General features: G+C 41.1%; 1 protein-coding gene across 3 annotated transcripts in view; it reads left to right on the top strand.

The window, feature by feature from the left end:
* Positions 1-12177, top strand: part of atrnl1a (attractin-like 1a) — a 317760-nt gene that overhangs the window by 73937 nt on the left and 231646 nt on the right. For 2 of the 3 annotated variants that reach the window (XM_085799375.1, XM_085799373.1), the window contains exons 11-15: positions 3038-3122; positions 5004-5215; positions 6632-6750; positions 7388-7504; positions 8854-8986. In XM_085799375.1, coding sequence (XP_085655501.1) covers positions 3038-3122; positions 5004-5215; positions 6632-6750; positions 7388-7504; positions 8854-8986 — 666 coding nt within the window. The remainder of the gene's footprint in view (positions 1-3037; positions 3123-5003; positions 5216-6631; positions 6751-7387; positions 7505-8853; positions 8987-12177) is intronic. The other variant, XM_085799374.1, reaches the window with a different exon arrangement.

Genomic DNA, 12177 nt, shown 5'->3' on the forward strand with positions numbered 1-12177 from the left:
AGTATCTGTTGAGGCTGCAGTTGTGTGTGTGAGTGTGTGGGTTGGCAGCTTCAGTCTCGGGGTGTGTGGTTCAGAAGTCACTCAAGTGGTTTTATATGTATTCTTATTTAGAAGCAGCAGGTTTTAGCTGTGGATGCAGAAACCTCTCCTTATTTTTAGCAAAAAAAAAAGCATGATATGTTGTGGAAATACAGTATATTTTCAAAATAATAATGATAAAAAAGGCTTTAAAATAGAGGATAAACAGTTTAGGTGCCAAACCTTCAGCTCAAATGCCTGGGACTGTTTTCAAGTGCAGTTTTCAACTCAGTTGTGTGACTTTCCCAGCAGCACCTGGGCTTATTTTAGAGCTCAGAGTGTCAAGTGCCAGAAAAACATTTTAACTGTTAGCAGCAGCACCACATATGGATTTTAGCTGATAGCGGCGCACACCTGGAGCGGCTGCTGACTGAGGAGTACCTGAGCAGAGGTGTCAATGTGATGCAGGGCCTTACACGTACAGCTGACAGAACATCTGCGTCTGTGCAAAGAGCTGCAAATAGATTCTGCAGAGAGATTTAAACATTCAGATCCTCAGACTGAACTTGTCAACACAACGTCTGATGCTAGTTTATACAACTTTGTAAGATGTTGGACGCTGCACAACCTGAGATTAAACTTGGACAGTGAGTCAGTGATAATGTTTTCTAGAAACAATGATATTCATGCACAGCAGCTGCACAGTGTGGTTGAGTATGATAAGATGTGAAATGAGCTCCTCTCCCCTGCAGCAGAGTAAAAGTCACTCTCAGGTGTTTTGTAGCTTTTGATAAGTCGTTTTTATTCTTAGGTTTGTGTACAGGAGTAAAAAAATACGTATTTCTCTTTGTAATTTATGTTTAGTTTTAACACTGCACATGGACTTGACTCTTTTACCCATGGACATGGCACTTTTTGAACGGCTTTGCTCCTTTTTTCACTCTGACCTGGCACTTTAATACTTCTTAATACTTTTTTCAGAAGTTGGTTATGCCTCTCATGTGCTGTCCTTGCATTTATTTATTTATTAACGTTATTAGCTAATTAGCTTTCTTGAGAAAATTATCTTTTTCTTTTAAATGACTGTCTTCTGCCTCTCGTTTTTTAAAGGGATAGTTCAACATTTTGGCAAATTGGTCCATTGCCATAATCCCTGTAGTTTTGGGAACTCAAACTAATCGAATACACAATCCAACATCTCCAAAACGCTCTTGTGGACAAGTTGTGACCTGCACATTCACCACGCTATGAGATAATAATGGATTATTATTATAATCCATTATTATTAGTAGGTTCGTTACAATTAAAGGTAACGAACCTACTCCTAAAACTATAGGGATTATGGCAAAGTTGAACTGTCCCTTTAACTGTTCCTTTGTTTCCTACAAGAAAAAATAAAGGTTTCAATCAACCAACCAATCAATCAATCAGTCTGGTTGTTAGTGATGGTCAGGACAGGCCACCGTTAACAGTTTATCTACCTGTCCAACTGCTGCAGCATCACTAGGCTTCAGTCTAGTATTAGTCTCTGTGATATGTTAATACGCCTGACCTTTGACCCCGTGCTGGTGACAAACTCGTTGTCCTTGGTGATGATTAGGACGACCCCTGTCTCACTCCTCTGTCCTCTGTCGCATCCCTCGCTCTTAAACAAGCGCTGCCAATTAGCACACGGCTTAACGAGGTCGTTAGCAACCTGGCGTCCGCAAGTCTCCGACTCAACCGGGCCGATCTCAGGGAAGGCTCATCTGGCTAAATGGGACATTTACACTAACACAGCACACACACACACACACACACACACACACACACACACACACACACACACACACACACACACACACACACACACACACATTTTGATATTAATGTAATGGGAGCACGTAGGAGTCATTAAAACATTAAAGAGTTGTAAAATCTAAACAGTAAAATACACAGAGCTGAGAGCTCTAGTGACAGAGAGAGAGAGAGAGAGAAATAGACTTCATGATGGTATTTTATGAAGTTATCTCCTGGATTATCTTCTCTATCTTTGCCTTATCACCGTCATTTTATGTGAAAAGGTAAAGATAATGAGCTCCTATTCCTTGTGATGACATTATGGGAGCGGGTTGAACTGCGCCTCACCCTCCAGCTCATTTTTCTCTCCTCACTTGCAATAACTTAGACGCTCTTTACTCCCAGAATGAAATAGAAGAAAAGGAAACTCATGGAAATTAGTCTGATAAAAGATGAAAATATTATCAAACCTGTTTTTCATAGTTGATGGTTGGCGTATGCTGCTGCTGCTGCTGCTGCTGCTGCTGAAGAGTCTCCACAGAGACTTCAGCCTGATCCAACAGCTTTGCATTTGAACTGCAACTCCAAATGTGACTAATCTACTAATGTTCATTGATTATTTGGATTACTGTTATAGTCACAGTTTGTTTTGTCTTTTTTTTTAAACTATTTTATTATGCTGTTACATCCATTGTCACTTTTACTGTGCACCATATTCATCCAGCTACTATTAAACTTCTCCCCCTTTGCAGAAGATCAGAACAAAAACAGCTTTATCACCTTTTAAATGAATTCTACATTTCAGCACATTTTTTTTTTTTGTTCATCTGTAATTTTTATTAAATCATAATTGTTTCACAAAAGACTCTGGAAGACTGCAAATAACTTTCCCTGGAAACAAGCCTCCTCTAACATTTAACCCTAGGATGCAATGTTTTGATTTGTGGTTATGTTTCTGTGCTCAGCTGCCCACGTGAAGGCACAAAGGACTTAACATAATAAAATAATAAAACTACAGTCATGGACTCACCTCTGCTTTGTTATTTTCTCAGGTTAGAAAACCTTGTAGTAGTTTGTCTTTTACTGAATAAACTGATGTTTGATGAAAACATTGTGCAGTGGACAGAGAAGCTGAACAACAGTTGTCTTTATCACTCTTTCTTTTTTAATTTCTCAAACACACACATCTTAAACTTGTGTATACAGAGACATATGTGTGTGTTTGTTTGTCTGTCCTCAGCGTGTGACGAGTGGATGGTCCTCCCCAGACCAGGGCTGCACCGGGACGTCAACCGCTTCGGACACTCTGCGGTGGTGAGCAACGGGTGAGTTCCTCCCTTCATCGTCAGACAATTACTTTTCTTTCATCACCTCTGTCCTCTGGAGGACGTCGGAGGACAACACCTTCTCTGAATTTTTACTTCAGACTGAATGTGTTGCTTAACGACACTTCAGCAGTGTGTCGTTGGTGTTCACATCTTCCTAAACCACTCACTTGTATTTATGCAAATCAAACCCATACATCTACTCACAGTGCATTATTCCTCGGTACATTTTTACATTTCCTTGATGTCTTGCTTGCTGCAGTGTCCTCTAAGTTTGGGAAGCAGCTGAGAGTCTCGGTCGACTTTCGTCTCCGTCCTTCTGTTTCTCAGTTGTAGTCAGTTTGTTGATTGATGTCTTTATCTCACTGTTATATTTAGTTTTAGTTTACACTTCTGTCGTCACGTCTCCCTCTGCCGGCTTCTCTGAAACTCTCTGTTCACACACCAACTCAGCTCTTGTCTGTATGTGGATGTTTCTTTCTGCTTCACACTCTTTAGTACTTTCTGCTTACATGTCTTAATATGGATACAGTGTATAAATATATACATATACACGTATATATTATGCACCATGTCTTTCTCTTTATTACCTTGAGAGCTCTGTTTATACGACTCCAGTTTCTCAATCTGTGTCTCTAGATTTTGCTTCATTCACAGGAAATTTTGTCAAACCCTTTCCTCCAGCCTTGTGTTGTGGTTTTCTAAAATAACGTGGTCTTTGAATGGCTGCATTGTCTCCTGGCAAAACCATTCAGACTGGCATTTCCAAAAGAGAAAAACCTGCGTAGAAAAATAGAGGAAAAAAAAAAAGTGGCATAAGGAAACAGCTGTTGTTGATGCACCTTGAATTCCTCTGCCGATGTTCTCTAGTGTATTTTTCTTTCTTTGCCTCGTAAAAACTGAAGATAACTTGACATCCTGTAGAGGTTTTCCACAGACTCTGAATCATAGTCTGATAAAATGTTTTTTTCTTACAACAGTCAGAGTACAGGGCTTTTTATAGGTCGGTAAAATACAGCAAAAACATGACTAACATGAAATATAAAGGTGCTCTTATTTATTGTTTTGGGGATTTGGATGGAGGTTACCAATACCAATGTTTTTTTGGTCATATTTTATGAGGCCCTGTTGTCTGACATCATTTTGATATAAGTGAGTTTAAAATGTATAAATGCAATACATTTTACAAAGCACAAAACAAATATATACCTTTTCTCCACATTCTGAAATTGCAATTCTACAAGTTGTTCAAAGCTGTTTTGTAAGAGCCAAATGCTTCATGTCAAGATATAGTGCCAATGTTACCTTCAAAGCCCCATAAGATATTCAGTTTGTTAAATTAATTGTGCTTAACTCTTAACAAACTAGTTAACTGGCTCATATTTATAAACATCTTTGGTTCTTTTTACTTCCTGGGTGTAGCATGTCTCTCACTTCTACACATAAGATGGACAAAAGGCCTATTTGTTGGGAAAGGTGATGAGACAAAAAAAAAAAAAAAGACAACAAATACTCAGAGTTGAAAAGCCTGGAAGAGTTCGATCACGACGCAGAGCCACTCAGTTCTGACCCTTTAACACCATTTACCCACCAAAAAGTCAGCTTTGAGCACAGAAATGTCAGCTTTGAACTTCAGAGGAGCAGCTTTGAACAACGTTTTGCCCTGTTTTTTTTTTTTTTTCCCCTCCAAAACCAAAGTTCAGGTTTATTTTTGAAAGGTTTTCCGGTTTTCTTATCATCCCCTTCACTGTCTTCATCTCTGCAGACATTTCTTTGTCTCCTCTAGAAAACAAACTCCTGCTGCAGAATGTCACTTCCCCTCCACGGTCGTATACGTACGCTCACGTTTCTGTCTAATCCTCCTCTCTGTATCTCCCTCAGCACCATGTTCATCTTTGGAGGATTTTCGGGCCTCCTTCTGAACGACGTCCTGGCCTACACCCCTCCGTCCTGCCGGGCCTTTCCCAACTCGGTTCTGTGTGCCGCGGCTGGGCCCGGTCTTCGCTGTCACTGGGGCAAAAACAGATGTGTCCCCTGGGAGCCCAGACCACCTGAACAGACGCTGCCTCCTCCTTTCTGCCCCGTGCGACCCGGTGCGTCACACTGGTTCTCCTGTCTGCCCAGCTGATTCTTTGTCATTCATCCATGTCTGCAACTTTTTCTCTCTCTCTCTCTCTCTCTCTCTTTCATTTTCATGTCAACGCTTTGTGTAAATGCACATCACAATCACAGTGGACTGCTTGCTCCCAAAAGACCCATTTTTTTTCACGAGAATTTTAATTATTCTCAAGTATTTGGCTTCTGAGGTTAGTTTGCATAACATAATTATGGGAACAGAAGGTCAATGCTGCAACAATTACCTCATTTTAAAGTAATTAGGATTGGTCTAAACCCTCCCCCATCACCACCTCCTCCTCTCCCTCCCCCTCCTCCTCCTCATCTGTTTCTGCCAGATGTAGATGCCGTGGCTTTTTCCAGGTATTCAGCTGCAGGCGGCTCACTGCAGCGCCTTTAAATTGAAAGCAATTATGAGAGTGGTTGTTCTGTCGCTTTTAAATAGAACAATACCACATGCAGATTGGCTCCAATAAAGGAAAAACACCAAGGGTTTTGCATGTGTAACCCTAAGTACAGATCGTATATACTAAAGAACATTGAAGACAATAAAAAAAAGAATAAAATGAAGGAAATGTACATCTATAAATACGCAGGATAAGCATAATGTATCATGCTATAGGGCTGGATATATTATATATATTACATTTATATATAGAATATACATACATTACATTCCAATCATGCTTTTCTAAAATAAGCACAGCCATCTCTCTGATAACACCAGATCACATGTATTTCTATTAAAACGTCACATATCAAACTTTTCATGAACTATTGCAGACATCCACTGGTTTACAGTCGTGACCATTTAATCTTGAACCCTGTTAGTGTGTATTTGCAGACGCTATCACAGTGATCATCGAGGTTATTTTCAGTTCAAGGGTTAGGGTTGGAGCTGCTTGATCTACAGCGTTTTGTGTCTCAAGCTTTAGGAGCTGACGCTTGTATCAGATTGACATGTTCCACATCAGTGCTCAGCCTCCACTCTGAATCTACATGTGTTTGTTTCTTCTACAAATAGCCAGACTGAAATATGTCCATGTGTAAATGCCTGTTAATCACATCCAAGACATAGAAATCACATGTTAGTTTACACATGCTACAATAACAAAGTATAGCTGCTTGCACATGGACACCACATGAGTCTGTGCTTCAGCTTCCTGACCTAAACCAAAGATCTTCCAGTTTTCTTTATGATGTTCAGAATATTTTCAGGCTCATTTACAGATTAGTCAGAATGGCAGCACACATGTTTTCATTTAACACAGTCGGAAGAGGAGCAGGTAGGAATAAAACTGTCTTTAGTGCAACACAAAAACAGAAAATATAGCAAAAATAAAACCTTCACTGTGTGTTTTTATGGTTGTGTTTGTTGCACTTGTCTCCTGCAGACAGTACAGACGAGCAGTGTTTCCGCTTCTCGGACTGTGCGAGCTGCACCGCCAACACGTGGGGCTGTCAGTGGTGTGAGGACAGGAAGTGCATCTCTGAAGCCAGCAACTGCACTGTGGTGAGTACTTTAAGACGAGGCGTCGGTATGTGTTTGACAGTGTTGCTAACACCTCACAACCACAGGCCGGATACTGATGGTGATACTGTATTAGACCAAATTAGGTCTTTGAAATCACACATATTCATTCTTCTCAGGGAGGCATGATTGTGCTGTGGAAATTACACTGTAATCAGCCAAGTATTTTATAAAAGGTGACATTTTGGTGCATTAGTTGCAGTAGATGAGAGGTAGCAGAGACCAGAAAGGGATGCATTGTGGGTACAGGTTGAAATTTTGAGCTGAGTGTTGCTACACATAGTTTTGGAAAAGCTAAAAGGAGCTTTTTATAAACTATCTTACACTTGTTTTTTTTCTGTGATGATCATATCATAATCTTTCAAGCACATTTAAAAGATAAAATTTAAGAGATGACATATTAGATAATTCAATAACATCATCTGAGTTTTTATGTTTTTGTTCATTTTGTTTTCTCTCTGTCTCTTTCTCTGTTTTGACTTTCGTCCCTACTCTCTCTGTCTTTCTCTGTATGTGTGTCTGCATGTTGCTTTTGTGTGTTTTTCTGTGTGTGTGTGTGTGCTTACCTGAATGGAATATGAATGTGTGTGTGTTTGTCTGTGTGTGTGTGTGTGTGTAGTTAACTCTGGAGCTGGCCCAGCAGCATGGCGGCGCTCTGTCTCTGTCTCCACCTCCATCCATGTTGTCTGAGCATCAGCTGAGCTTGTGGAAGCACGGAGCCCGGAGGAGGGGACATGTGTGTATTGACACTGTTGACACTTGACACCTCTTGTTAGGCTGCGGCTCAGGTTGAGTTTGAGGTCGAGAGGTCAGAGCAGACCCTGAGGTGATATGCAAATCAGGGTGAATCTGAGGCCTAATACACATTTAATGCTCCTTCATGCCCTGGTGACAACCTTCACTTGACCTCCATTAAAGGGATAGTTCAACATTTTGGCAAATTGGCCCATTGCCATAATCCCTATAGTCATAGGAGAAGGTTCATTACTTTTAATTGTTGGTGCGAGCTGTTTTCAGATCAGCGGGGCAGAGACACGAGCTGCTCAGCTAACGCAACGCAGACGCACAGTACCTGTCCCTCATCAAACTCATCAAATACACAATCCAACAACTCCAAAACACTCTGGTGGACAAGTTGTGGCCTGCACATTCACCAAGCTATGAGATAATAACAGAACATTATGAGACAGTTGTTTTCGAGGCAAATGCTTAACCGAAACTATAGTCCAGACATGGGTGCCGGGTGATTTCGAAAACGCAAGTAGTGCTTCATACTGTATATACGTTATTATCTCATAGTGTGGTGAATGTGTAGGTCATAACTTCTTCACAAGAGCATTTTGCCGTTGGATTGTGTATTTGATGAGTTTTGAAAGTATCATTTCATGAGCAGCTCACGTCTCTGCCCCGCTGATCTCAAAACAGTTTGCACTGATAATTGAAGGTAATGAACCTACTCCTAAAACATCATTAAATGATGTTGCAAATAAGTGCACCAGGGAAATGGCTAAAATGTTAAATCCTGAAATAATATTTAATGATATAATAACGATAATGATTCGAAATGCTAAAAAAAAAAAGAAGTTATGTGGACCACATCTCAGTTGGTTTGTTCGCTTCCTGCCTCTTTCAAACGCATGTGGTTACAGGAAGTGTCCTGATTGACTCATTACACATTATTCACTCTGTCAGGATGAAGCAGCATGAAGCTGTGTATGGATCCCTATGATGTTGTAAAGTTAGACGTTTGTCTTTCTGAGGTGTAAGTAAGATGCACAGGGCGAATACAGCAATCACACGTTTCTATAAAAAGTCAGTCTCAATATAATGTGTCCCTCGTATTGATTTCTCTTTTCACTCTGCATGTTGTGTTTGGTTCGATCATCACACTTTATTCATCTTCAGCCTTTTGTTGCACATTGTATTGATCTCTGCAAGTTTATTGCATCAGCAGTAGAGGAGGACACTGATAATGGAGTTGAACTGGACTGATATTATCTCCTCTGTCTGTATGTATGTATTTGTGTGTGTGTGTGTGTGTGTGTGTGTGTGTGTCTGTCTGTATGTGTGTGTTTGTGTTTGAAGTCGGTGAGAGACCCGTCCAGGTGTAAGCGCAGGGAGGAGCAGGAGTGTTTCAGATTGGCCAACTGCAGGAGCTGCTCCCTCAACGTCCACTGTCAGTGGGAGCCACAGCAGCAGGAGTGTCAAGCACTGCCGGGTGAGGACACACACACACACACACACACACACACTGAGGCCAAGCACACCACAAATACACACATAGACCATTATGAATACAAACAGAACAGTTACATGAAACCTAAAAGATTAAGTTTAGATTAAACAGCGGCCGTGTACCAATAATTTACTGTGTCATTGCAGAAGAAAACAGTTTTTTTTTTCTCAATCTCCGGATGTTTCTGAAGGACACGGCTCAAATTAAATTCATGAAACTCATTTTATTCAGAGAGAAATCTTTGGGAAGAGAGAAACTTAGTTTATAAGCTGCTTCCTGAGGCTGCGGCATTATGCAGCAAAAATTAAAACACCTTGAGGATCTGCACACAGATACTTGCATCAACACTTTCACAAACGCACACACGCGCATAAATTGTACTTTCATAAAAAGCCACGTGGATCCTTTTTTGATTACATGCAACACCGGAGTGAATGCTGTTGATTGATTCATTATTAAGAGTCTGGCAGAGTCGCCTTCGCAGCCGCCGTCTCTCAAGTAATTATACTTATTTTTCAAAGCCGATAGAGGAGTGCTGTCCTCTGTTGCACACACATGACACACTTGCTGTAGCTTCAGAGCAGTTGCATGTTCCCACACTAAACGGCCGCATATTTTTAGTGGTCCTCCTCGCAAATAAACACCCTCATACATCCGTGCAGGCATGTGCAGTGCACGTCCCAGGATTAGCATACATTCATGAACACACACTTCAGAGATGCGCTTTCCACCCAGCTGCAAGGAAGAACTAGGCCAATTAGAAGTGTTTACTGGATGTTCTGGATTCAGATCCTTGGCTGACTAACTAACAAACCCGAGTCCACAAAGTCTTCTGTACTCTGGAGCGGCTCTGGAGCTCAGCGTAGCTCAGCTTTGGTGCTACCATGACTTAGGGCAAAGGAAATGTACCGGTGCCATTTGAATCCACAAATGATCCGCTTTCGCAGCGCGTCGCCGAGGGAGAGCCGAGCCGAGCCGAGCCGAGCCAGTTCTGCTCCGAACTGGGAGTTTGTGGTAGCTCTAAGCAGAGGATGGTACTGTGTTTGCTCCCTTTTCTTCTGTCCACATCAGAGCCCTGTAGCCTGGTACACATGTCCTCCCCCTTGGTTTGTTGTGAGCTACTGCTGAGTAAAGGAGGGACTGGATCATTAAGGTTTTGTTCATTTGCAGCTCTAAAACTAGCAAAATTTGCTTACATACATATATTTTATTTATTTATTAAGTTGTTAGTAACCTAGATCTTCCCAAACAATTTGACCCAAATCTGAGCTGTGTCTTTCGTGGTGTAGTGACCGTATTCTGTGGTCGTCAGATTAAACCTCAGACCTGTTTCCTGACTCATCATCTGCGTCACAGCTGCAAAATAAATCTACATGATTTTTGAAATTATAATTCTGTACTCCCACAATCCCGTCAGACTTCACACTGGTGAATCATCCAAACGTTATGGACGTTCATATGTGTCACAACGAACAGTGGAACAGCTTAAAATTGTACGTTGTATTTTATATTTCTGTTGAGCTTTAATATTGTCGACAATATAAAGTCCTCTGCTTTTTTTTTGTCAGATTATCCTTCACTGGCTCGTAACACATCACTTCATTTCCTGCTGTTTATGAGTTCATACAGTGCGGCTGTGGCGTGGATGTATATCTTGTTTATTCTCCACAGCAGGGAAGCTAGAGATGACAATGATCAATTTATCCAATTTCTTTAGTTTTTAAACATCACTGCTGAATTGAAGAGGAATATCGGGCCAGTTATACTATATAATACTATAAAATATCACAATATTATCCACAATTGAACTGCTGTTCGCTATATCTATAATATATCTTGGGATATTTGGGCTGAACTGTATTTAGATGTTAAATTTGCCTTCTGCAAGTGGTAAAGATATTACAGTTGAGTCACAGTTGAGTCTTTGACACACTCAGAAATCACTGTGGCTGTACAGATGAATTTAAAATCTCTTTGTCTGTGTCCATTAGTGTGATAAGAGACAAGGCCTCGGTATTTTCTGTGATGTTCTGTGGACATACATGTGCAGGAGCAGTGTGGCTAAAATGAACCCAGTTAAGTGGAAAGCAGCTCAACCACCATGGCGGCTGTGGCCTTTTCTTTAGACACCGTGTTATGACTAATTATTCTAAATGGCCTGACATGTTTATCTCTGCTTTTACACAAAGACCGTAACCTAATCTGTCTATTTATTTTTCTACTCCTCTCAGTTTTTCCCCCCTCATCCGTCTTTCTCCTCTCATTTCGGTCGATTATTGCTCATTTCTATCGCGCCGGGGGGACGAAAAAATAAAGAAAGAAAGCAGGTATTTTCTTTTATGTGGCATTAAAAGGTCGGTGATGGAAGCCATTATGGGCCTGTGAATGTAATCAGTCCAGCAGTCCTAAATAAACACCAGTGCTCAGTGGAGGCAGAATGACTTTTTCTTCCCTTTCATCCCGGCAAATTGAACGGCCTACCAACTATTACAGCGTCTCACAAGACGCCACCAAGTGACCCTGATAAGAACAGGGAGTGCGTGTATAAGTTTTTATGGGTGAGTTGTCAGTTGTCCAGTCTTACTCGGCCTTTTGTTAATCGAATCCTCCATCATTACAGATAATCTCTTCTCTCTATCCCGTGATCAGGCCGCTACAAAGCAGGAATGTGGTTTCTGGTCAAGAACAACAGTTTGATCAGCCTACTAAATACAGACTGATGAGATCATGTATAAACCACATTAAGTAGAGATATTTCTAGCTGCACAGTTCACAGTGTCGTTCCCACTCGAGTCCACCAGTTGTCCTCAGTGGTTTTTCCAGCTGACTCTCCACCCACCTGCACACCTGCTCCTCACTGTATGAGCCCTCGACTGGCAGCAAGTTCTCCTCTGCTTGTTTTTGACACCTAACTGTTATGATGTCGAAACACTTCAGGACCCAAGTGCAGACGAAACAAAACAGGAACAAACACTGGATTAGAAGAGGTAGACGATCTTTTTTTGAACGAGGATGAACACAAAAAGGTCTAAACTGAGGTGAAAAGTTGCTGGGAATAGAGAAGAAGAATAAAAAAGAATAATAATGAGAAAAAAAACCTGAGGAGCAGCAGAATAAAATGCATCAAAGGAAGAGGAGACAGCGGGGAAGCTGAGTGGAGACGCAGGTGCAAC

This window comes from Trachurus japonicus, chromosome 15 (genome assembly GCF_045865225.1).
Source record: "Trachurus japonicus isolate A0001 chromosome 15, Traja_1.0".
Lineage (NCBI taxonomy): Eukaryota > Metazoa > Chordata > Actinopteri > Carangiformes > Carangidae > Trachurus > Trachurus japonicus.